The sequence below is a fragment of the Cetorhinus maximus genome, chromosome 18, assembly GCF_964194155.1.
Source record: "Cetorhinus maximus chromosome 18, sCetMax3.hap1.1, whole genome shotgun sequence".
In the NCBI taxonomy this organism is placed as follows: domain Eukaryota; kingdom Metazoa; phylum Chordata; class Chondrichthyes; order Lamniformes; family Cetorhinidae; genus Cetorhinus; species Cetorhinus maximus.
Window position 1 is genome coordinate 88,079,440 of NC_135896.1, and position 27,897 is coordinate 88,107,336.

The 27,897-nt window shown below is 41.4% G+C and overlaps 1 protein-coding gene across 6 annotated transcripts in view; it reads right to left on the reverse strand.

Moving 5' to 3' along the window:
- Positions 1-27,897, reverse strand: part of pcnx1 (pecanex 1) — a 297,449-nt gene that overhangs the window by 18,535 nt on the left and 251,017 nt on the right. For all 6 annotated transcript variants that reach the window (XM_078563132.1, XM_078563129.1, XM_078563128.1 and 3 more), the window contains 6 exons: positions 24,104-24,319; positions 17,727-17,980; positions 16,232-16,462; positions 14,876-14,976; positions 11,114-11,264; positions 1,702-1,932 (listed from right to left, as the gene is read on the reverse strand). In XM_078563132.1, the coding sequence (XP_078419258.1) occupies positions 1,702-1,932; positions 11,114-11,264; positions 14,876-14,976; positions 16,232-16,462; positions 17,727-17,980; positions 24,104-24,319 (1,184 nt within the window). The remainder of the gene's footprint in view (positions 1-1,701; positions 1,933-11,113; positions 11,265-14,875; positions 14,977-16,231; positions 16,463-17,726; positions 17,981-24,103; positions 24,320-27,897) is intronic.

The following is a 27,897-nucleotide window of genomic DNA, read 5'->3' on the forward strand; positions in this document are numbered from 1 at the left end:
CCAGCTGCTTGAAAGCAGTATACTTTAACTGTGATGCCACAACACAAAGTCATTACATATTCTGCTAGCTAACCTGTATTCCTGACCTGATTTGAGCATATGTACTAGCCAAAATATCACAGTGGATTTGTAAAGTAAGGGATGGTAGCCACCTCAGTGCAGCTGGTATGCAGAAAACCTGCTGTACATTACAAAAATGAATACAAGAAAGTGGCACACTTAGCTCACTCTCCCAAAGATTATGCTGCAATTTATAATACAGCCGAGGAATAAGACCATTGCCAGCGAGAGTTGGAGCAGTGGGGACATAAGCCAGGATTTTTCAGTTCGACGTGCTGGCACGCAAAATGATGCGCGATGATGTTGGGCGTGCGTCCCAATGTCTCGTGACGTATTGATTGGCAGGCGATGGAGTCAGCTATGTGCCCGCCAATAATTAAAAGACCTATTAAGGCCATGAAGGAACTAATTAATTTCAAATTTACGCTGCCCAACGGTTGGCAGGCAGGTGAAAAGGCCAAGCAGCCTTTACGTTTTCATTCACGAGCGGGATGAGGTTTCCGAAAGCTTTTACAAAAAGAATAAAAACTTCTTTTGAAAAATAAAAACATGTCCCATCTCATGTGACACAGTCACTTGAGGGGACATGTTTCATTAAATTTTTATTGCATTTAATTATTTTTTTCAAAAGCGCTTCAATCTCCCTGAGCAACTCCGTGCCTCAGGGAGATTGAAGCGCTCTTTCACATGCATGCGTGAAAGAGCGCTGGACCCAACTCTCCCTCCTCCCACCGAGCCCACTTGATGCAGGAAAAATTCAGGCCATAAGCATCTTTTTTTTTAATATAATGAAACTCATGCATCCATTAATTGACCAAGATACTATACTAGTGTGAATCTTATGGTAGCTTTACACTGCCAGAAGCATTAATGGCAAAGAAGGAACATTATTGGCATCAGAAGCACTCTCTGATATAAATCTGGCCTTTGGAGAGCTGATTGCACCAAACACCCAACATTTTGTGGCTTTCATAAGCTGCCAGTTAAACAGGAACCCACAGAGTCAGACTCCTTCCTTTTTTAGCAATGCGAATTGCAAGACTCAGAGTAATGGCAGGAAGAAGGGTAAATGGGGGAGAACGACTTAGGAATGCTATGGGTAGGGTTTCAGCCCACCTTCTCCAGGTCGAATTCTGTAAACGGGAAATATCTCCAGGCCACTGATGAGTCTCAAGTTTCGAGCTGCTGGTTTGCTAACCACCGGGAGCCACTAGGTTTCTGGTTATTGAGGACCACTGACTTAATTGTTACAGAGGACAATTCCTCAGTACTTTATTCTGGTTTCCTTACAGATATGCCACATGAAGGACAGCACAATCACAATCTCTACTTCTGTCTCCACAGGAGAGATAAATCTCATATAGGCTGTATTGTTTCAAACCGGTAACTTTGACCATAAAATACAAATATAAACTATTTAATGGCATCTCTGAACTTCATGACCTGCATTATATCATCTGGGCTACCAGCAGGGTCTTATGGTGCACCTGTGTAAATGCTGCATACTAAGGTGTGAAACTGAAACTGAATAGGCTATAGATTGGGCAGTCCTAGACTATGTGCAACGAACTTCTATGGCCGTACAAGGCACAAGATGATTCCAAACACCTAATATAACAATGCAACCTTAAAGCAATGTACCTTAATGACTCGGAAACTGAGATATCGCTTATTCAGCATAATGATTTTATATTCATTGGTCCCGTCATCCATGACATGTCGCAAAGCCAACAGCGAGGGGGAGTTGGACAGCACCGCACTTCGCCAGGCTGGGTCTCCTTCATGAGCTATGACTAAGTTCTGCTCATGGGATGTTATGGCATCGAACAATACCGCGGGATCATCATATTCATCAGGTGAGGTGAAGTGATCCTGAAGACATAAACAGACAAAACTTAAGGAAACGCTTTGATTTTAAGAATCTTTGAAATGACAAAATCAAAAAAACTGCCTGGTTAATAATGGGATTAGAATGGAAAGAGGCAGCAAAGTCCAGGAAGACAATTTTGTTTCCCTATTGCAGGTACAGTAAGTAATTAAGAAGGCAAATGCAATGTTGGCCTTTATTGCAAGGGAAGTGGAGTATAAAAATAGGGAAGTATTGCTACAACAGTACCAGGCATTGGTGAGACCACACATATGTGTAATTTTGGTCACCTTACTTAAGGGAGGACATTCTTGCATTGGAGGTAGTTCAGAGAAGATCCACCAGGCTGACTCCTGGAATGAAGGCATTGTCTTTTGAGGAAAGGCTGAGCAGGTTGGGCCTGTACTCATTGGAATTCAGAAGAATGAGAGGTGATCTTGAAACATGCAAGATTCTGAGGGGGCTTGACAGGGTAGATGCTGAGAGCATGTTTCCCCTTGTGGGGGAATCTAAAACGAGGGTGCAAGGTTCAAAATAAGGAGTCTCCCATTTAAGATGGAGGTGAGGAGGAATTTCTTCGCTCAAGAGGGTCGTTAATGTCTGGAATTCTCTCCCTCCAGCGAGCCATAGAGGCTGGGTCATTGAATATATTCAAGGCTGAGTTAGGCAGATTTCTAGTCGACAAGGGAGTCAAGGGTTAAGGGGGACAGCCAGGAAAGTGGAGTTGTGGCCACATCAGATCAGCCATGATCTTACTGGCTGATGGAGTAGGCTTGAGGGGCTGAATGACCTACTCTTGCTTCTATTTCTTATGTTGTTATTGTCTATTCAAAAGGTGCAAATCTTGTGTTTTTAAAAAATCATTTTTTCTTCAATTAGAGGCCCACTGGTCTAGTAACAGGCAGTGCAGTGCTTTTTCTAGCCACAGTGGCTCCACTAACTACAGTGAGAATTGTGGTTTTAGACCAGTTTGGGAGAAATTCTGGATATACTCTTACTCCCGTAATAGCATGTTAAAAATTGGATATGCAAAGTTGTGGCCTCCATCACAATCAGTGGAGCCATTCTGGGATGTATAGAGTATCTGTCCTTGGAAAGCATTGCAACATTTTTAGTCAAGGTTTACTTCTTTCAATTTTCATTTGAATAGACAATATGGAAGTCACTTTGAACACAATGTCCTTCACCTTAAATTACTTGTTCTACTTTCCAAAAGCTCAAACATATTTTTAAAAATCATGGAAATAGAGTTCCTGTAGTTAATTACATCAATTTTATGGAGGTTTAGGATTTCTGAATTTTATATGGGCAAAGAAAGCTGTCAAAATTATGCCTTTGCAAACAGTTTTTCGAGCACACTTAACACCAGTTACAACATTAAAATTCCATAAAACAGTAATGGCTTCAAAGCTAGCATTAATGAATGAAATGTAGAAGACAGATTAAACGTGTTAATAAAGAGGATTCAGGGCTATTATTATAGTAACAAACCTGATCAGAGGCTTGAAAGAGTCAGCTAGACTGTCGTCTTCAGCCCAAAACATCACTATGCTTTAAGTTCTAGAACATTTTACGGCAACTAAGAGTATACCTGAAAACTCGAGTGGTGGACCCTGTTAACGCTTCAGTGAGTAAAAGATTGTGGTAAATTGCAGATTTCCTTACAGTGTCTATTATTTAAATCAATTTTAAATTATTTCATCAAACTTAGCATATTCAATGCTTGTAATATTTTCCAGCCTGCAACTCCTAGAAAATGCATGCCAGTGAGAGGCCACAACCCAGAAATTTCAAATGCAGGCAACTGCAACTCCTCCAAATAGTTACTAGGAACTAGATGCTCAATTCTGCAAAATTTTGCAATATAACATCAGTATATTTTGATTGAGTACATTAATGTTATGTGGCTAAAATATTAACAATTCACACATCGAAGGATTTATGTAGTAGACTCAAATGTCAGGACCCAATAGGGGTAACAATTATCTTTCACCTTTGCAATTTCCACAGAATAAGTTCCATATTTTACTGCAGACAGCTGCATCTGTTCTAGCTGCTGGAGGTACCTATACATCAGTTATGTGGAGAACTGTGTGCAGTAAAGCGTAGATAACTGCTGTGTAAATTATGGAATAATTAGGAGGCGGTAACTCGATCCCTACTTGTGTTTTTAGTATTAATTTAGTGATATTTTGCACATGGATTTTACAGAAATGTTCCTCTTCCCCCATCCTCTAAAATAAATGGGGAATCTACCCCTTGATTTCAAGTCCATCTACTGGTGATCAGACAACCTTTCTGATTGCAGACTATCTCTAAACCCCTGTGGTGCACTGTCCAACTAGGACAACCCAAACAATTTTCCTTCTTTCTTATGGGAAGTACGGTGGCCTCCGCCTGGTGAACCAGCAACTGTAAATAGAATAGGGCAGTGGGAGGGCAGCTGTCAAACAGGTTAGCTTCTGTTTTCATTAGAGTTTGCTTGAGAGTGTCAACTTTGTAGTGAACTGCAAGATTATGTTATAACAGTTAAGTAATTGTTTGAAAAATTGCTTACCTTCATACCAGTAGTACAAGGGCATGGATAGGGAATTGATTAGGATGTAGGAGACAGAGAATAGGGATAATGGATGTGATTAGTTGTGTACCCCAGTGATCCATAGTGGGGCCTCAACTTTTCATTATATTTATAAATGACATAGATGAAGGAATAAAAAACTGTAAATCCAAGTTTACTGATGGTTCTAAGTTAAGTGGTACAGTAAGTAGCTTAGATGGGTGCAGACAGTTGCAAAGGGATAATGATAGATTAGATGAGTGAGCAACACTATGGCAGGTGGAATTCAGCTTGTGGAAGTATGAAATCATCCACTTTGGACCCAAGAAAGATTGTTCAGAATATTTTCCAAATGGTGAGAAGCTAAGTACGTGGGAGAGTAGAGATTTAGAAAGAAAGGCTTGCATTTCCAAATATTCTAAAGCACTACACAGCCAATGAATTAACTGTTGAAGTGCAGTCACTGTTGTCACGACTCACTGGGATAGTGCGCTGTAATATCAAACCCCACTGTTCCTCAAGCCGCGACAAATGTGAAAAGTTTGACCAAAACACCAGATTGCCCCAATTCTACCAAACTGTTTAATTTACGTTATCAGAATACGAGCACCAGGTTTGTAAACTTAAAAAGTAAATAACTGCTTATTGGACAAACTGTCGTTAACCAGTGGCAAAAGAAAGATGAACTGCTAATTTCTAACTCTATAACCTAAACTCTACCCCTTCTTAAATCCCTATACATACACATTCAAGACACATAAAACACACACAAACATGGATTTTAAGGTTGGGATAAAACAGTTCAATAGCACCAATTCCAGAGTACAGGATTTGATGGGTTGATTTTGATCGTTGTCTTCCAAATTCCTTTCAGTTCTTGTTGATGACATGAGGTGGTCTTCCAGCACTTATAGTATTTAGTTTATTGGTTGAGCACTTGCCTTTCAATGTCTCTAACAGTGATTTTCCCTTTTGCCTCTTGACAGGGGTTTTCAGAGAGAGAGCAAGTTATAGAAATATGAGAAGAAAAAGCCAGCTAGCTATTATTGGGGAATTACTGGAATCTTCCACACACAGGAAAAAGAGGTTTTAGGTCTTGTTCCGTTCAGGCTAGGAGCTATTCTGCTGCACTGCTCTCACACAAAACCTAGTCACATGGTCAAGAGTCAATTAAAATGTTGTTGCCAGGCAGCTCCCTTGGTCCAGGACTCCTTTCCAGCACCATCCTGTCTTTCATGGCACACTCTGTTCCAGGACTGCAACATTGTATATAGCTCTCATCCTGTTCCAGTGGACTCGTCTTTCAAACTGCAGCCATTGTGATTTTAATCCACAGTCCAACAGAAAATAAAAAGATATGTTCTTTACAACAGTCCAACAGAAATAAAAAGATATGTTCCTTACACTGTTGTAATTTAGGGGTCTATGCACAGTAATTACTAAAAATTAGTGGACGAGTAGGAAAAAAATTACAAAGGATAATGGAATACCTAAAGGGGGTTGGAATACAAAGAAATGAAAGTTAAGCTACAGTACAAAACTCTGGTTAGACTGCATCTGGAACACTGCATTCAGTTCTAGGCATCACACCTCAGGAAGGATATATTGGCCTTGGAGTGGATGCAGTACAGATTTGTTAGAATGATACCAGGGCTAAAAGGTTTAACTTATGGGGACGGGTTGAATAAACTAAGCTTGTATTCCAGAGTACAGAAGAATAAGAGGAGATAAAACTAAGGTGTTGAAGATGGACAGGGCAGATAGAGAGAAACTATTAACAACAAAACAAAAACAGAATTACCTGGAAAAACTCAGCAGATCTGGCAGCATCGGTGGAGAAGAAAACAGTTGACGTTTCGAGTCCTCATGACCCTTCGGCAGAACTGAGTATAGTTAGGAGAGAGGTGAAATATAAGCTGGTCTAAGGTGGGGGGCGGGGGGAGAGAGAAGTTGAGGGTGGGGTGGTTTAGGGATAAGCAAGCAGTGATAGGAGCAGATAATCAAAAGATGTCACAGACAAAAGGATCAAAGGGGTGTTGAAGGTGGTGATATTATCTAAGAAAAGTGCTAATTAAGAATGGATGGCAGGATACTCAAGGTACAGCTCTAGTGGGGGTTGGGTGGAAAGACTAACAAAGTTTTAGTTTTAGATTTATAAATAATGGAAATAGGTGGGAAAAGAAGAATCTATATAAATTATTGAAAAAAAAGGGGAGGGGGAAGAAACGGGGTGGGGATGGGGGGAGGGGGAGTTTAAGATCTAAAGTTGTTGAATTCAATATTCAGCCCGGAAGGCTGTAAAGTGCCTAGTCGGAAGATGAGGTGCTGTTCCTCCAGTTTGTGTTGGGCTTCACTGGAACAATGCAGCAAGCCAAGGACAGACATGTGGGCAAGAGAACAGGGTGGAGTGTTAAAATGGCAAGCGACAGGGAGGTTTGGGTCTTTCTTGCGGACAGACCGCAGGTGTTCTGCAAAGCGGTCGCCCAGTTTGCGTTTTGTCTCTCCAATGTAGAGGAGACCGCATTGGGAGCAACGAATGCAGTAGACTAAGTTAGGGGAAATGCAAGTGAAATGCTGCTTCACTTGAAAGGAGTGTTTGGGCCCTTGGACGGTGAGGAGAGAGGAAGTGAAGGGGCAGGTGTTGCATCTTCTGCATGGGCATGGGGAGGTGCCATAGGTGGGGGTTGAGGAGTAGGGGGTGATGGAGGAGTGGACCAGGGTGTCCCGGAGGGAACGATCCCTACGGAATGCCGCCAGGGGGGGGTGAAGGGAAGGTGTGTTTGGTGGTGGCATCATGCTGGAGTTGGCGGAAATGGCAGAGGATGATCCTTTGAATGCGGAGGCTGGTGGGGTGATAAGTGAGGACAAGGGGGACCCTATCATGTTTCTGGGAGGGAGGAGAAGGCGTGAGGGCGGATGCACGGGATATGGGCCGGACACGGTTGAGGGCCCTGTCAACGACCGTGGGTGGAAAACCTCGGTTAAGGAAGAAGGAGGACATGTCAGAGGAGCTGTTTTTGAAGGTAGCGTCATCAGAACAGATGCGACGGAGGCGAAGGAACTGAGAGAATGGGATAGAGTCCTTACAGGAAGCGGGGTGTGAGGAGCTGTAGTCGAGGTAGCTGTGGGAGTCGGTAGGCTTGTAATGGATATTGGTGGACAGTCTATCATCAGAAATTGAGACAGAGAGGTCAAGGAAGGGAAGTGTCAGAGATGGACCATGTGAAAATGATGGAGGGGTGGAGATTGGAAGCAAAATTAATAAATTTTTCCAGGTCCCGACGAGAGCATGAGCAGCACCGAAGTAATCATCGATGTACCGGAGAAAGAGTTGTGGGAGGGGGCCGGAGTAGGACTGGAACAAGGAATGTTCCACATACCCCATAAAGAGACAGGCATAGCTGGGGCCCATGCGGGTACCCATAGCCACACCTTTTATTTGGAGGAAGTGAGAGGAGTTAAAGGAGAAATTGTTCAGTGTGAGAACAAGTTCAGCCAGACGGAGGAGAGTAGTGGTGGATGGGGATTGTTGGGGCCTCTGTTCAAGGAAGAAGCTAAGGGCCTAAGCTAAGAGAAACTATTTCCTCTTGTGGGGGGAGTCCAGAACAAGGAATAATAAATACCCTTACATTAGAGGAAGCTGATTCTGTGTGATTTTAGGAAGCACATCTTCACAAAAGGGTAGTGGAAACCTGGAATTCTCCCCCAAAAAGCTGGTAAGGCTAAGTTGACTGGAAATTTCAAAATTGAGATGGGTAGGTTTTTGTTAGGCAGAGATATTGAGGATTACTGAACTATGGCAGGTAGATAGGAGTTAAGATGCAGATCAGTCATGATCTAACTGAATTCAGGACGTGTTTGAAGAGTTGAAAGGCCTCCTGTTCTTGTGAGTTCACTGTTTGATGCACTATGTAATTTTGATGTGTCAAAGCACTATACAAATAATCTTTATCTGTATAATACTGTGGATAGCCAAACAGTTACTGAATGCACAAAATGAATGCACAATCCCAAACAATAATACTCTATTGTGGTAACAGTATTGCATAAAATTGCCTGAACAATTGCCTTCAAGATTTGTAAGGGAAATGTCCTGTCAGCTGCCTGAGGATATCTGTACAACATGAATTTCAGTTGCTGAATTGAGTACTCATAAGTGAATAGTTAATACTGGTTTTTAAAATGAAGTCATACAATACAACATGGGCTTTACATGCAAAACAGATAGCAAAGGCAGTAAGCTACACTCAGAACTAGGACATCCAACAAACAGTGGATCAGGGTCAAAGTTCTGCAGTCCTGTCAAATCCAGTTGTGAATGGTAATGGACAGTTAGCAACCAATTGTAGCAGGAGACTCCATAACTAACCACATCCTCAATGATGGGGCCCAGCACAATTGTGCAAAAAACAAGGCTGAACGGATTAGGACCATCTTCAGGCAAAAGTGGCATCAAGCCTATTAAAACTGAAGTCAACGGAAATCAGTAAGAAAATTCTCCAGCAGCTAGAGTCATACCTGGCACCAAGGATGATGGCTATGCCTATTGGAAGCTAATGATTTCAGCTCCATAACCTAAGGCAGCACTATCTTCAACTATTTCTTCAATGAGCCTTCCTCCTTCAATGACAGAAGTGGGGCTGCTTGCTGGTGATGGCAGTGGTCAGCTTCTTGCACAATTCCTCAGATAATGAATGTTGCAAGATCAGAACAATATCCAGGCTTGGGCTAATAAGTGGCAAGCAACATTCATGCTACAAGTGTATCACGCAATGACCATCTGTAACAAGAGAGAGTCTAGCCACCTCCCAACAAAAATACCATTACCAAGTCCCCTAATACCAACACCTAGGGTTCATCATTGACCAGAAACTCAACTAGACCCAGCTGCATAAATGCTGAGGAAACTAGGAGATAAGAGTGTAATCTGAGGCAAATACTTCCCAAAGCCTGTCCACTATCCACAAGTCAGGAGTTTGATAGAATACTAAGATAAAAGCAAAATACTGTGGATGCTGGAAATCTGAAACAAAGACAGATAGAATATGTTTGATAGAATATGTTTAATAGAATACGTCTGACTGGACAGCTGCAGGAGCACTCAAAAGGCTCAAGACCATCTACGACAAAGTAGTCTGCTTGATCAGCAGCCCATCTGCTAGATTAAATATTCAATTATTCCACCAGACAGCTGCAGCTGCAACAACACTCAAAAAGCTCAAGACCATCTATGACAAAGTAGTCTGCTTGATCAGCAGCCCATCTGCTAGATTAAATATTCAATTACTCCACCGGTGTGAACTATCTACAGGATACACTGCAACAACCTGAAAAAAATTCTTTAGCAGCTTCTGCCAAGTCCTCTCCAAGTTACACACCAGTGCTGACTTGGGCAAATATCGTTCCTTCATTATTGCTGGATCAAACTCCTTCAACTCACTGACAAACAGCATTGAGGACATAGCTTTGCAAAGTGGGCAGCAGCAGTTCAAGAGGCTCATCGCTACCTTCTCAAGGAAGGCAGGTCAGATTTCTCATTTGTGCATCAGCCGGGTTCAATCTGAACCAAATATCCAAGTGCAACACAAAACTCTGTTGCAAAGGGGCTCATCAATTTAACACTCGTGAAGCTAAAGCCTGCATCCCAGGGAATAAAGGAGATTGACCCAACCGCATCACTAGTGAGGATGAGCTTGTATACATTCTGAACGTTGTTAGTCAAACAAATAGATTTGAGTTAGTTGACAGACAACCTATTCAAAGCTGTTAACTTTAAGAATAATTCCTTAGATGTTTATAAATTATCTCCTGATAAAGGAGATAAAATTATGAATTCAAAATTATGAATGGGTTACACAGAGTAGATGTAGAGATAATGTTTCAATTTGTGGGATAATCCAAAACCAGGGGCCATAAACAAAAGCTAGTTACTAATAAATCCTATAGGGAAATAATAAGTTTCTTTATTCAGAAAGTGGTTAGAATGTGGAGCTCACTAGTCCAGGCTGAAGCAAATAGCTTAGAAGCTTTCAAAATGAAACAAGGCAAACATATGGGAGAAAAGAGAATAGAAAGATATGCTGAAGAATTGAGATGAGACAGATGGAATGGGAGGAGACACGTATGGAGTAAACACCAGCACAGAATAGTTCAGTTAAATGTCCTATTTGTGCTTTATAATTTTTGTAATCTCACCAATTTATAACCATGCTTTTGTCACCACTATGCTTAATGCTCAACTTCCACTGAGATTTGTAACCAATAGTATTTAGCACATGACTTATGATCTGGCTTCTTTCTTGCTGATTCAGTAAGAAAGATTTAATTCACTCACTCAACATCTTGAAGTTACACTGATCAGGGTCTAGTAAATTAAATGTATTCCAATCTGTGCTGGTTAGCGTAAGAAAGTTTCACAAACTGAATTAGGCATTATTCATCCCTAGACCTCCACTAAGAGGTAAATCTTCAGCCAGTTCCTCAGTACATAGCTAAAGGAAGGTATTTAGGATTTGTCTGGTTCCTCAGCATATATTTGTCAGGTCACTAAATCACTAAAGTCCAGCTTTCCAATCAGTCTGTAGACAACTGATGGAAACTTTTATACAGTTCAAAAGTGGTTACTTTACCTGATGAAGTTTAAGGGACATTCGTATTCCAGGAACTACCACTTTACGCAGCAGTTCCATATCAGCAAATATCCACTCGTCTCGCACAGAGGAAATTCGAAAATCTCCCTTGAACAGTGCATGGAGGCCATACAGAAAGGACTCCAGATTACTGAAAGGAAACATGTTAGCTATTAATCATGTCAAAGTTACACTGCAAAAAAGATCACCATCAATAAATCCCATGATTTTAAGACTATAATTGCAAAGCACATTCAGCACCAAATAGTGACACAACATGGACTCAATTCCTCCTTCCTGTCAAGCTCTTCATCTCAGTTGCAATGTTGTACAGAGGCCATAGAAACCAGACAGTAATGTTTACAAATCAACTGCTGCTCTTGCATTCCTCCAGGAAGCTATATTCCCCTGCCTACAATAGAGAATGTGACCAATATCAGCTGGAGTGGGGGTGGGTGATTGAAAGAAGAGTAATGCAAACTGAGGATAAAAAGCAGGTATTTGGGAATACTTACATTTCAAAAGTGATTGCTGATGACACAATTGAGGTAACTGACTAGGTGAAGTTGCAAAGTCTGGCAAGTATTAAAAGAGACATGAAACAGAAACAAAGCAGGTTCATCAAGATCTGAAAAGATGGGAGTCAAGTTAAAGATTCGGAATGTGCACCTTTTCTGGTTGTAAAGGCTCTCGGAAATCCAGGAGTAATGTTTATAAAGTGACGTTAGGTGAATTGTTCCTTCAGAGGCCAGCTCAGACACAATGGCTGAATGGTCTCCTTCTGTGCTGCAACTGATCTATGGTTCTGAGTGCTTTTCCTTTGGAGCCCAAGCAAAATCCTTGCAAATGATATTGACCGTTAATTTGATTATATTAACCATCCTTTCTCTTTACAAATTTCACAGATCTGGTGTGCAATTCTAACATTTTCTGTTTTTATTTCATGTTACTACTTTTTCACTACAGGTATTAAAAGGGAGATGAATGAACATAATCGGTTATGTAAATTGCTTAGATGTGGACTTTTTAAATACAGCAGACATTCAACGGTGAAGAAATGATCATGTGTACTGTTATACCAAGACCATTAACTAGAAATACCCTCATCAGTAACAGACAGAGATATGTGCCTCTGTTGACTTTCTTCAGGTAATCTTGTAGAAAATTTCCCCATGGAAGAGACTCCGTTAAGAGCTTGTGGTAAAAGTAGATTTCCTTTTTAGCAAAATCCCAACTCAGACTCTGTTCCAATCACTAGGGGAACTCTAATGTAAGGTGAGCCTATGATAAGCATGAACTAATAGTGCACATATACATGAGCATAGTTTCCCAATTTTCCTTAGTCATTAAGTCTTTGTTTTATTCTTTATATTATTGTTTACTGCTCATTTTTGATGGCCTTATTAAAAGCATTGCTATTTTTAGTTATTTGTGTACTTCTGCCCCGAGATCCCTTTACTCCACTACCCCATTCAGATTATCATTATCCAGGCAGTATGTGACGTCCTTATTCTTCCTATCAAAATACAAAACCTGAAACTTAATTCATTTGCCAATTACAAGCCCATTTTGCAAGTTTATTAATATTTTCCTGTATTTTGAAGCATTCTGTTTTTATCAACTACACTTGGTGTTGCTTCATTTTTTGAAATTGTGTTTGGCAAATTGGGGAACCAGTAGATGTAGTGTAATTAGATTTCCAAAAGGTATTTGATAAGGTGCACATAAAAGGTTACTACCCAAGATAAGAGCTCATAGTTTTGTGGGTAATATATAATAGCATGGAGAGAGGATTGGCTAACGAACAGGAAAGAAAGTCGAGAAAAATGGGTCATTTTCAGGTGGCAAACTGTAGCTATAGTAGAGTGCCACAGGGATCAGTGGTGGGGCCTCAACTATTTACAATCTACATTAATGACTTTGATGAAGGGACTGAGTGTAGTGTAGCCAAATGTTCTGATGATACGAAGATAGGTTAGAAAGCAAGTTGTGAGGAGGATACAAAAAGCCTGCAAAGGGATATGGATGAGTTAAATGAGTGGATAAAAATTTGGCAGATAGGAGTGTGCTGAGGGAAAATGTACAGTTTTCCACTTTGGTGGGAAGGACAGAAAAGCAAAATATTATTTAAATGGAGAGAGATTGTAGAATGCTGCACAGAGGGTCTGAGTGTCCTCATACATGAGGTACAGCAAGTAATTAGGAAGGCAAATGGAATGTTGGTCTTTATTGCAAAGGGGGGATGTATCAAGATAAGGAAGTCTTGCTACAACCTTACACACATCTAGGGTGTTGCGTATAGTTTTGGTCTCCTTATTTAAGGAGGGATATACTTGTATTGGAGGCAGTTCAAAGCAGATTCACTAGGTTGGGATTCCTGGGATGAAGGGGTTTGTCTTGAGGAAAGCTTGAGCAGGTTGGGCCTATATTCATTGGAGTTTAGAAGAATGAGAGGTGATTTTATTGAAACATATAAAATTCTGAGGGGGCTTAACAGGGTAGATGCCGAGAGGATGTTTCCCCTTGTGGGGAATCTAGAACTGGGGGGGGGTACAGGTCCAAAATAAAGGGTCTTCCATTTAAGATGGAGATGAGAAGGAATTTCTTCCCTCAGAGGGTCATTAACCTTTGAAATTCTCTACCCCAGAGAGCAATGGAGACTGGATCGTTGAATATATTCAAGGCTGAGAGACAGATTTTTGATCTACATGGTAGTCAAGAGTTACAGGATGGGGAGCAGGGTGTGTGGGAAGTCAAGAATGTGGCGTTAAGGCAATAACCAGATCAGCTATGATCTTACTGAATTGCAAAGTAGGCTCGAGGAGCTAAATGATCTACTCCTGCTCCCATTTCTTATGTCTTATTTTCAACCGCAAATTCTGAAATTGCATTTCTGATTCCCCAGTCCAAATCATCAATATAAATTGAGAACAACAGCGATCTGAGCACCAATCACTGTGTAACACCTCTTTCCATTTGCTCATCTGAGTAGCTACCCAAAGCTTCTACTCTGCCTCCTGTTTTGTAGTCAACATGCAAACCATTCTGCCTGCTGTTCCCTGACTCCACATGCTCTGACCTTAACTGTAAGTCTACTATGTGGTATCTTATTGAAGGCTTTTTGAAAATACAAATATATTACATCCTGTCTATTTGTTCTGTTACTTCTTAAAAGAATTCAAAAGTTTGGTCAAGCATGACCCTCTCTTAAAAAATCCATGCCAACTGCTCTTTATTATAGTTTCATTTTCCACATGTTTTTTATTGCATCTTTGATTAAATGTTCCATTATCTTTCCTACCACTGACTTTAAGCTAGCTGGTCTATAGTTTCCTGGACTTATTCTATCCCCATTTTTAAATATAGGAATAACATTGGCAGTCTACCAGTCCTCTGGCATTACACCCTTTTCTAATGAATTGTCATATATATGTAATTGTGCCTCTGCTATCTCTTCCCTAACTTGTTTTAATATCTGTTAAGTTGTTCACATTACTGTCTTTGATTCCTAACTACGTTTATAAGCAAGTCGAGGAGTAGTTATTAAATGTTATAACTCTGTTGGCTGGTAAAGCTTATCAAATATTTATCAGTACAGTTACTATCTGATACCCGTGCTTTAGGTCTCCAGTAGTCAAAATATCAACCAATTGTATTCAGATCGAGTCAAGATTCCAAATAAAGAACAATGCATTTGGTTGGCATAATTCCAGCACTGGTGCGTAATATACTATTCTTCAATTTGTCAAAGCGGGTGAGTACCTGGACATGTGATGGGAAGCTGTTCCGAGAGCTCTCCTGCCCAGCACACTGAGCCCATAGCACAGAATCACCAATGCAGAGTCTCTGTCTGAAGATATAGGCTGAAATTATTTAAAAAGCAAACCATCAGAAAATGCATTGTATAAATCTACAGCCCATCATTGTCTCATTCAGCAAGTTAATTCTGTCAGCATGGAGCTTTTTAATCATCAGAAATCATAAATATTCAGTGAAAGGTAAAAAGAGAATTACCCTTCAGTCTCACAACCGTAAGTCCTATTTTTGAATTACATTCTGCTGAAACATGCAGACTCCCTCATGAATTTATTAAAAGGGATTTTTTTTGAAGTGTGCATATCAATATTGCATGCATTGCACTATGTTTTCATATTGTTTAATGTTATATTGTTCATCTACATCTACATATGTTCAATATAATAATCAAGATTAAGCTTTGAACCTTCCCCTCTCATTTTATATACATATGCTGTTGATCTTAAGATCTGTTACTTTTGGAGCCTTTTTGCAAATTCTATGGAAACATCCCTTAATCTTACACTGCAATATGAAATGAATACCCAGCATAAAGACTTCAGGAAAAATATACTAGTTTTATAATCTCCCTATTAGTCACATAATCTGGCCAATGGATTGCTGCATGCTGCAATCAGCACGCTGTGATCAACCAGTTCAAGGTGTATTACACTATGGAACAGACCAGGCCTGTTTCTGCAGCTAAGGTGCACCACAAACTACTTGAACTAGAAATTTGATTAAGGTGTTGAAACTCATCTAATGAACTCAGCAGAGGTCAAATAGCCACTGGGTATACAACTCAGTCTCAACAGAATCAATTAGTCATTTCATAACATTTCTAAACATGCATGATCATATCATCTTGCACTTTTGCTGACTAAAAACATTTTGCTAATTAACTATGAATAATGCTATAGAATCATCTGAAAGGAAGTATAATTTGCACTCAATGGTCCTAGAAATCAAACTGAAGACCTATAACCACCTCATACTTTGTATACTGCTCTGCTATGGTTAGTATATACTGTGGCTCACCTAGTGTATCATACAGGTGAAGGAACTGACTCGGTATACAGCCTAGAGAATCAGACGAGATGTGACCTTTTATCCAGCGAATATAAAATGATGGAATAGTACAAGCTGAAGGAGGCTATTTGGCCCACTGGTCCTTTGAAGGACAATCCATTTATTCCCATTCCCTGGTTCTTTCCCCAAATAGTTGCAATTTTTTTCTCTTTCAAGTACTTAATTAATTCCCTCTCAAAAGCTACTATTGGATCCATTTCCATCACTCTATCACACAGCTGCTGCTTCTAATACCTTTTCTCTTCGAGAAGCACAGTACTGGATCCAGTTGAGATATATTCCACAGAAACTCTCTCTTGATACTCCAGCCAATCTGTGATCGTAGTCCTCGTCGATGTTCGGATTAAAGGTGGGATCCACATCCACGTAATTATGACTAGTACATGGTCGAAGCCCATCCTGCATGGTTTCATTAGCAAGCCATTCCTCGAGCTTGGGAGAACTCGTTACATAGAATAAAATGCTCTAGATGTGAATATGAAGACAGAAGATGAAGACACTAAAATTACACATGGGTAACCTTTCCCACAAAACAGCATCCACTTGAACGAAATTACATTAACATTGGTCATTCCTGACATCACCCAATTCAACATCACTTTCATTGTACACGGCAACAGCAATATCTTTTTGGTGGCTTAGACTAGTTTTGAAATTATTTTCTCCCCTTCTTTCCCTGATTGTTCTTATTGTCCATCATACCAACCTGGTCCAGCTGACAATCAAGTCTCTGCCAAGGCTGCTTTGCAACTGTCAACAGCAGGTAATGCAAATGGCCTGAGGGACAAGTCTCTCAGAGACAAGTGCTTGGCCCCTTCATGGTGCTCCCTCACAGTAGCACAGCTGAAGTTATGACCTCAGCAAATGGAGAACCTGGTGACGTGACACACACCCTGCTGCTCAGCAGAGCTGTATTGACACTGCAATGGCAAGATATTATAATTCTGTTCTTGAATACGAATAAAAGCTAGAAAGGAATGGCTAAAACAAAATGGAGGTTACAGTGTTTCCATCTCCTGACACAATTTCTCTGCAATCATGTCTTTTCAGATGGTTTTTATTCTATTTCACTGTATATTTTCACAAATGGAAAATCAGTACACAAGGAAAACATTTCAATGATTGTTTGGACTTTCATTTGAGTACATATGGGAATTCTTCAATGTAAGGTTATATTAAATATCTATAAACTCACTACTTACTCTCTTGCTTCTCGATCTTGTCCTTCTATTACATTTCTATTATTTTATTGGGAAAATTATTCTTGTGGTCGATATGAAAGAAATTTCAATACTTTCTCACTGTCGCCCAGCATCAGCATCAAGCTGATCCGAGACCCAAGACAGCTTGGTGAAATGCAGAATAAAACCCTGGGCCCAGTGACATTACAGCAATATGGGAGTATTGAAGTTGCTCAAGGCCCCTAGTTTCTTGAACCAAGAGATAGGTGGCACATGTGAAGATATGGTCTAAATTTACTTGGCGTTTTGGACAGTGAAATTCTCCAGATCAGGGATCACAGTTCCCCATCCTACATTCCAACAGAAAATCCCATAAAGTACAGGAACCTCAAAAAAATGGAAGCACTGGGTTTTTGTGGCCCCTACATACTGTTGAATAGCACCTGATTACCATTCAGAGATAATGTTGCTTTATGTTAAGCTGTTCAACATAATCAGACATTAATGTAGTCGAGGTGACAATATACAAAAATGCATGAAGAGATTACCTTCACATAGTAAGTTGTGAGGATCTTTCTCAGGTCAAACACCTGCAGCATGGATGCAGCACTGTTGTCAGTGATGCTGTAGCCCTCTAGCACATACTTGGTGACCAGAACCTCCCAAGCGAGCCAACGCTGACCGAAAGCAGCATTAAAAGACAACATGTGAGGAATGTGACCTGGCTCGCAACAGCAGAATCCCTCATCTTCCTCAACCCCTTCTGTGATTGCTTCCACCTCCCGCTGTTGACAGTAGGTGCCTGCAGGGAAAGAGGAAAGATCAAGGCTGTCATTATATTGTTAAAATTATTACAAATGGGTATAAATTCTGATTCAAAATCAAAAAATGCTGGAAAAACTCAGCAGTTCTGACAGCATCTGTGGAGAGAAAGACAGTTAACGTTTCGAGTCTGTATGACTCTTCTTCAGTGCTGGATTCTGATTCTGATTGTAGTTTTCACCTCTCTCCATCTTTCCGGAAGGCTCCGGGGTACCAACAATCTTCCATGCTCAGGTGGCTATTCTGCATTTGGAATTTTCAGCACTTTATCTAACCAGGTGATGGGCATTAAAACCAACCTTGCTTCAATCCCTACCCAATGAACAGACACATACTTGCTTTAAAGAATCACTGGATAGCAATCATGTGCCCTAGCCAACTATCCCCTTCCCTGAAGACAATTACTCAAACTGAAATTAGCTAACCTGGAACTGAACCTGACAATTTCTGCTCTGTCTGCACTATGCTGTCTCCATGCAATCTGAGGATTGAAACTGTAGCATTACATACTTGCTTGCAGAAAGTAATTTATTTTGCTAGTTGACATGGTTCAGTGTGTTAGTCTGGACCTGATGTTGATTCTGACTCTGTGGATTCAAGCCCCCATCCAGAGATTTTAAACACATCACAGCCCGGATTTTGCTCTCAGCAACACAGTGACAGCTCTCCCTGTTCACCTCACTGACAGCTGCTCAGAGTTTTCGCAGGATTGTCAGCAAAGCTTTCCTTTTGTCTGGCATCTTTTGCAGCACTGCTCCCTCTGCAAGGGATCTGTGATGCCTAAGAAACCAGGGGCTGAATCTTCAGCTCGGTAGGCGGGGGCCGCTTGCCGAGGTGTAAAATGATGCGTGGTGACGTCGGGCGTGCGTCCCGATGTCATGGCGTGTCATTCGGATTTTCAGTTCGGCGGGTGTGCACCCGAGTCGACTGCGCCCCTGCCGAACTGTCAAAGGCCTATTAAGGTCATTTAACTGTCAATAAAAATAATTAATGGAGCTGCCTGTCCAACCTTAAGGTTGGCAGGCAGGCGAAGAGCCCAGGTGGCCTTTCCATTTTTCATGGAACCTCATCCACAGGCGGGATGAGATTTCAAGAGTGATTTTAAATCTTGACAACATTTTTTATTGAAATTAATGCACATGTCCCAGCTCATGTGACAGTTTCACATGAGGGGACATGTCCGATTATTTTTTAAAAAATCTTTTTTTTCTGTTTATCACACTCAAGTTAATCTTCCTGAGGCAGCTCCGTGCCTCAGGGAGATTTCTGCACTCTTTTGTGTGCCTGCGCTAAAGAGCGCACTCCCGACTCAGGCAACCCACTACCCAACCACACAGGGAGCGCACAGCGCTTCCAGGTGCGTGTCACACTAGGCGGGCTTCAACTGGCCCGTCCATGTAAAATGGCAGCGCCGATCGGGCCTGCGCCCGCTCCCACACCACCCGCCCGACAGGCAGAAAATTCTGCCCCAAACAATAGCAAGACTGTTGAAGAATCCTCACTGAGGCACACGGGATCCAAAGCATAAAGCAGGAAATATAAATTAGATTCTAACACTGTGCAAAAGTGGAATAAAAATTGGGAAATACGGATGGGATTAAGGAAGAGAGACATAAAACAGACAGAAAAAGTAAACAAAATGCACTGGCTGAGGGGTGATTACACCTTCCCCCTTATTGAAGCCTCTCCATCTTTCACTACTTGCCCCATCAGACTGTCACAGTGACGGTGTGGCACATCACCATATCACGCCTGACCCTCTATTCCTCTGGCACTTTTTCCTCAAGCATTTCACCTTGCTCCACTCCCTAACCACTCTTTCAAAATTTTTTTTCTGTACTGCCCTCCAAAGTACGATAAAATTTTTCTCACCGAGATATCTTCACCTGCTTCCCTCTCTCAGCCTCTGCACTGAGTGACTTCTCATCTTCAGTGATTTCACCCTCTATCTCAACACATCATGTTCTCTTTCCTCTGAGTTCACTGCCCTCTTATCCTCCCCAAATCTCTCCCTCCATGTGAACTTCTCAACCCATATTCACGGCCACCCTCTTGACCTTGCCACCTCATTTGGTCTTGCTAGTACCATCATATCAATTGCAAATAAGGCCACCTCCGATCACTCCCTTGTGTCACATACCACCCACAGCCCCCTTCCAAGCCCCAGCCATATCTCCTCCTGTATCAGACTCTGGAAAAAAAACTACATCCCAATTCGCCTACAACTGCACTTTCAAAATCTCAATTCTTTGGCCCTCTGTTCAGTACAATATTTTTGCAGCAGCTGATTTACTCAACCACACCCTCACCTCATCTTTGATTCTTAATCCCCAGTAAAAGCATTACTCTGACTCACCCCGCCCATTCCACCTGGTACAGACCTAATCTCCGCTCCCTTAAGTCTAGGGAAGCAGGCTTGAAAGGATATGGCGGATGACTGGTTCAGCCAACCACCAAGAGATCTGGCTGGGCCAATTAAAATCTTTATCAGGTCCTGCTCTCAACTGCTAAAATTGCTCATTAGTTTAGGATCACCCTGGAGTGCAAAGACAATCCTCGGCTTCTTTTCTCTACTAAAAACCATCTTCTTAAATCCTTCTTCCCTGCCCCTTCACCCTTACATCCAACAAATGCTAGGAGCTCATGGTCTTCTTTGTCACTAAGATCAAGGCAATCCAAAGCAGCCACCTCTGCTGCATCCCTCCCTTACCCTAGCTCACCTGGCCAAACTTCCTTTAATGCTACTCCCTGCCATTGCCCTGAATTCAATTCTTTCTGCCCTCATGCTCCCTCTGAGCTCATCTTGTCTATGAGATCCACCTCCTGTTCCCTCAATCCTATCTCATTAAACTGATCACTCAACCTCACCTCCAGGCCTCCGTGTTAGCCAATATTGTAAACTGTTTGAACTCTCCAGGTGTTGCCCCTCTCTCCTTCAAATTTGCCACCATCACCCATCCCCTTAAAAAACCAAGATTTGAGTCCACCATCCTTGCAAACTACTGTCCAATGTCCCTTTCCTCTCTGAAGCCTTTGAATGCATTGTCACCTCCCAAATCCAATCTCATCTTTCCTGGAACTCAAAGTTTGAATCCTTCCAATCAGGTTTCTGTCCCTGCCACACTACTGAAATCACTCTTAAAGTCACAAATGACATCCTATATAACTGTGACAAATGTAAACTTTCCCCCCCTCATCCTTCTTGACCTGTCTGCAGCCTTTGACATGTTGACCACACCATCCTCCTCCAAAGCCTCTCCACTGTCATCCAGCTGGGTGGGACTGTTTTCACCTAGTTTCTTTCTTACCGATATGATTGTAGCCAGAGAATTAGCATCAATAGCATCTCTTCTCATTCCTGAACTTTAACGCTGGTGTTTCCCAAGGATCTATCCTTGCATGCTCCCCAGCCCCTTTTCTCATCTGCATGCTGCTGCTCAGTGTTAGTTTTCATACGTATGCTGATGACATCCAGCTCTACATCACCACCATCTACCTTGAATCCTCCACTGCTGCTGAATTATCAGGTTGCTTTTCTGACATCCAGTAGTGGATGAGCAGAAACTTCCACCAATTAAACATTGGAAGACAGAAGCCATTGCTCTAAACTCGATTTCCTAGCTACCAATTCCAGCCCTTTCTCTGGCAACTGTCTGAGATTAAGCCAGTATGTTCGCAATCTTGGTGTTACATTTGATCCCGAGATGTGCTTCTGAGCTCATTGTCGGGCCATCACTAAGACCGCCTATTTCCACTTCTGCAATGTTATCTGATTTTGCTACTGTCTCAGCTTATCTGCTGCTGAAATTCTCATCCATGCCTTTGTTATTGCGAGGCTTGACTATTCCAATGCACTCCTGGCTGGGCTCACACATTCTACTCTCCATAAGCGTGAGGTTACCCAAAACTCTGCCACCCATGTCTTAACTTGCAGCAACTCCAGTTCCCCCGTCACCCCTGTGCTCACTGGCCTACAGTGGCTCCCGGTCAAGCAACATCTTGATTTTAAAATTCTTATCCTTGTTTTCAAATCCGTCCATGGCCTCATCACTTCCTATCTCTGTAATCTCCTCCAGCCCTATAACCCTCCAAGGTATCTGTGCTCCTGAAATTCCAGCCTCTTGTGAATCTCTGATTTTAATTGTGCCACTACTGGCGGCTGTGTCTTCAGTTGCTTAGACTGCAAACTCTAGAATACCCTCTCTACACCTCTCTGCCTATCAACCTTGCTTTCCTCCTTCCCTCCTTTAAGACGCACCTTAAAATCTCTCTCTTTGACAATGCTTTTGCTCATCTGACCTAATATCTTCTTTTGTGGCTTGGTGTCATACTTATTGCTACTGCGCACTTGTGAAGCACCTTGGGATATTTCATTATGTTAAAGGTGCTATATAAATAAATTGTTGTTGATTCTTTTTTAAATCTCCAACACTAATTTTCTTCTGAGGGAATGAGACTCCTCACTGTAAAAAAATAATTTCCTGGGCTAGAGGGATTGTTCACTCATTCCTGAATTCACCAGCCTTATGCTTTCAACCATCTTTAGTGTAGAGCAAATGCATAAGTACAAGTTCATACTGTTGCAGTCATTTCAACACTGAGTCCGTTGGTGAGGGCTGCAACACCACATTGTGTGGAGGAGCAGGGTGTCTCTGCATTCAATTGTGTATGTGCCTACTTCAAAAGCTGGTGTCAGATTCCCTCCTTTACAATGCTAAGCACTGAAAGCCTCACTCTTCTCAAATTCCAGGCCAATATAGATAGCCATTTCCATGCAGTACTGAGGGAGGGCTCCACTGTAACATGTCATCTTTCGGATGAGATGTTAAATAGAGACCCCGTCTTTCCTCCCATGGTGGATATACAAGGTTGCATGACAGGATTCAACAAGGGCAGGAGAGTTCCCCTCATGTCCTGGCCAATATTTATCCATCACTAAAGCAGATTAGCTAGTTATTTACCTTATTTGTGGGACTTTGCTGTCTACAAATTGGCTGCCACATATGTCTAAATCACAACTGTGACTACATTTCAAAAGTATTTGACTGGTTGTGAAGCACTTTTGAGGCATCTTGAGGCTGTGAAAGGTGCTATATAAATACAGGCCCTTTCATTTCTTTCAATTGGTTGTAACTGCAAACTCCACTGACATATGAGAAGACGAAGCTAGCTTTTTTTTCTTCTTTCATGGGGTGTGGGTGTTGCTGGCTAGGGCAGCATTTATTGCCCATCCCTAGTTGCCCTTGAGAAGGTGGTGGTGAGCTGCCTTCTTGAACCGCTACAGTCCATGCGGTGTAGGGACACCCACAGTGCTGTTAGGGAGCGAACTTTATGCAATAACTGTATTCAGTTATTTAATAAAACAGCACGGTTCCCACAACACACCAAGTTACTGTTTAACATCTGTGGGAATGCACATTCCATCACTGATAGCAAACAGGAAGGTCGCGAGTTTGACTCCATGCTCTTCATCGAGTCAGATGATCTCAGCAAGGGCACTTGCAAGGACAACAAGGACAACACAACTGGTCTGCAGCTCCACAAATTGTTTGAGGTGCGGGGGGGGGGCGTCCAGTGGGGGTGTCAAACAGGCAGTCAGGGTTTTCACTCTTAATTGTTATTCAGTTACTCCAAGCTTGAAAGTATGTGTGCACGTATGTGTTTGAGACAGAGAGCCATGAACAAGATTGGTCTCAAATGTGATTATTCCTTCCCCTCCCTCATTATTGAGTACTTTACTGGGACTAAGGACTTGATCTCACACAAGATTAACGGCCACTGGTCTCAGAGGGGGCCTCATAATCGACAGAACTGACTCCTAACATGAACAGCAGCCTAATGAAAAGAATCAAGAAAAAAATTAAAGAACAAAAAGGAATGGCCACTTTACCCCAGATACAAAAAATTATTTTCCTAAAGATCAATACCAAAATTAGTGTTCATTTCACACAAAGTAGACAGTTTAAAGAAAAACAGATACAAGGACAAATGAATAGAACTGACTTTTGTGTGCCAATTTAGAGAATGAGACAGAAAGCCTTAGAATCTAAACAATTTTAAAACATTTTTGACTTTCCATTAATTGGAATACTAAGATCCTCACCTCTGAACTCCAGGCCCCGTAGCTGGTAGGTGACCAAGCCATTTCCTATTTCTATAAGGTGAACCAGTGCATTAAGGTAATCGGAGGCGAGAATGAAGCAATCCCCAGTATTGAAGTTGCCCCAGCGTCCCAACATCAGATCCCCACACAGGCTGTGCTGCAGAGATCTCGTCAAATGCTCGTAAAAGATGGAATTCAAATTGTTGTCATCTGAGCCTACAAAACATGAAAAAACAACATTAAAGGCATCAAATAACAGGTCTGTCTTGAGTTTATGAAAGCGCTTCAAATTTGTAATGATTCTATCATTGCCACATTTTTAATCACCAGGATACAACATTCCCCCACTAGTACTAATCCTGACACTAGGATTGCAAATGACCAGTATAGGAGATGAAAGAAAGCAAGCATGTGTTAGAGTATGATGAGGAGGAGATTTTCACGAAAATACAAATGATGCTTTGAGGCTGCAGGGTCCAGTTTAAAAACTGCAGCAATAATTTAGAAAACAAAATAGGTTTACTATTTTACACTTGCGGTCTGTATTTAATCATTCAGTGGTTGGGTTTCTATCATGTCCTAAGACTTACTATTGCTGCTTTAGCATTCAATACTAATGTTCCTCTGTCCACTATTTAAATGAAGACACTAACCTGTTTGAAGGTGTTTTTGAGAAAACGTCAGAAAAAATTCGTGAATGGGTTACCTGTTACAAATAATGCTTTGAACCCATGTGTCCATAAAAAAACAAAGTAGACATGCTCATAAAACATATGGGATTTTCTCAACCAAGGCCTACTTAGGTCAAAAAATCCATTACTAAAGGAATTACAGAAAGCAAAACTGATTATGAAGTTTGGTTAAACTCCAATGAAAATTTTGCTTCCTTCCTTTCTCCTCAGCACAGTTTTCTTGGGTCTCTTGCAGAACCCCAAGCATTTAACAAGGTGATTTGGCCGAATTCACCTGCCAATATTGCACTGAAGCAGACAACCAGGAGGTGCACATGAAGCAGCCCCAGAGCAACCTCCCTTGTATCCTTCCTGCCTGTGGCCTAGACTATGTTCAGCACAGAAAATGGCCATTTGGCCCACAAATCTGTGCAACTCTTTTTCTCCACATGAACCAGCTAATCTAATGCCATTCTCCAGCTCACTCCCCATTCTCCTTACTATGCCTCTTCTTCAAGCAACTATCCAATTGCTTTTTAAGCAAATTTGTGTTCTGCTTATTTGAGAAAATCCCACATGTTTTACAAGCATGTCAACTATGGTTTTCACGGACACATAGGTTCAAAGCATTATTTGTAATAGGCAACCCATTCACATGAAATTTTTCTCTCTGACATTAATTCCACTTTCTAAACACCTTTTGAATAGGAATTTTTTTTCCAAAAACTTGCCTTGTAATTCTTTTTGTGGTTATCTTAAATTGGTGTCCTCTTGTCACAGTTGCGCCAAAGAGTGGAAACTTCTTGATCCGTATTATCCAACGAAAATTCTTCATGATTTTAAGATCTTTATCAGGTCACTCCTTAACCTTCTCAGCTCCAATGACAAAGAGCCTTAATTTTTCAAGTTTCTCATCATAACAGCAACCTCTTAATCCTGGAAACATTTTTTCCAATGTACACTGCACTTTTTCTATTTGCCTTAGTTAAAGCTTATAGGTCCCTGAGACATCTTCCTCCCTTAAAGATATTATAAAACACATTGTTATTGTCATCTACCTACTCTATCAACTTCCATGACCTAGGTATCAGCTAACTATGGTCTCTTTGCACCCGTGTTCCATTTAAAATTTTAGCATTTAAGGTGTTTTTCCTTTCATTATTCTTAATTTTCATAATCCTACAATGAACTGCTGCTGCTCCCTATCTTGCTGATCGACCTACTTTCCCCTGCACTTCCCACAAAAGCATGACTGAGATTGAGAATTCAGTTCCTGGGGGACAGTAGGTGTAAACACATACCCTACTTGTCTTGTGACAGAAATGCCGCTGGAATTCCTTTTAAACTGTGCCAAACTACCAAGTGCAAGGCACACGTGTTTCTTTAAAAAAATACACATTTAGACATGCACACTTCAAGATATACTTGCTTTAGAAGAAGCAGAACCAAATGAGAGGTTTATAAAGGCACTTTAGAATGTTTGGTTGGTATTTGGTGAAGCATTTTAACATGACTGAACTGGCAACTTATTGTTTACAGAGTAGCAGTCACCCATAACTAAAAGGTTGGTTCCATTATAACAGGATCAGGACAAGTATTAGTGCTCTCACTCCTCAGAGCCACCTGTGGTTCTATTTATACCACAGGTGTACGAAAATCACTCAGATTTTTCTTCAAATGAACCGACCAAAAAAAAAGCTTTGCGTTTATATAGCAGCTGAACAAATTTCTCAGGGAGTCTTCAAGTGCCCTACATACAGTGAAATGCTATGGAGCACTGGTGCAGTTATCGAACAGGCAAATGCAGCCACCGTTTTACAGATGGCAAGATTTCACAAGGAACAGAAAGATGAATAATTGGTTAATCTGTTTATGACAGAAAAATGTTGGGCAGGAGACCAGGATAGCCCCTGTTCAGTTTCAAAGAGTGCAATAGAATCTTTAACATTATCAATAAGCAAGAGAACTTACTTTTATCATATACCTTTGCCCAAGCACAGAAATAGACACTGGGCAGAAAGGAAAAATTGGGACGGGTAACTAAAGTCTTGGTCTAAGAGATGTCCTTTCAGAGATTAGGATCAAAGTGGCCAAAGACACACAAAGTGGTGCAAATAAAGGAGAGATGTACAAGAGGATGATTTCAGGAAAAAAGAAGAGTTTGGGATGATATAGGACTGGAGGAGAATGCAGATACAAGAGTGCAGAAGCCATTTAGAGATTTAAAGACTGGCATTTTACAATTACAATGCTGAGGGACAGGGGTTCACTGTCAATTAGGACTAAGCTGATGGGTAGTTTTGGGCAAGTTAGAGTTTATAGAAGGTGTAGGATGGACAGTCAGCAAGGACAATACTGGATTAATTTAATCCGGCGGTGTAGAAGGGTTTTAGTAGTGGAAGAACTGAGGTGGGGACAGAGCTGTGAAAATAGGAGCAAGTAGTCTTTGCGATGGAGCACATTTTAAGTAGTTGGCTCAACTCAGGGCCGAACAGGATACCAAGGCTACAAACAGACTGGTTTGACCCGAGAAATGGCAAAGGAGCACAGTTTCTGGTTGGGGCTGAAGACAATGGCCATGATTGTCTCAATATTCAGCTGGAGGAAGTCAGGTCTGGATGTCAAATAGGTCCAATAACATGTGGCAGTCAGGGGCTAAGAAATATATTGGACAGGTACAGCTAAGTATCATCTGCATAGGTGTGAAACTGGTCCCAAATTGGCAGAGGTGCAGCATATAGATGAGAAATTGGACAAGGCAGATGATAAATCCTTACACACTTAGGAGGTGATAGTGCAAGACTCGGAAGAGAGAAACTATTGCTGAAGATGATGCTTATATAGCCAAGAATTGAACTATGCAAGGGAAGTCCCAGAGAAGTAAATAATGGAGGAGATCCGATGGGTCATGGTATGTTTACCCATGTTGAAAGCTGCAAAGCGGCTGTAGAAAGATAAAGTAACATGGTCATAATGGAAAACGCCACTTATGACTTTGGTTCATGTTGTTGTAATGTTACGAGAAGGATAGAAACTGGAGAGATTTGAACAAAGTGATGAGCACAGAGACGAGAGCCAAAACCAGAACAGGTATATGTCATGGAATGATTATGGCACAGGAAG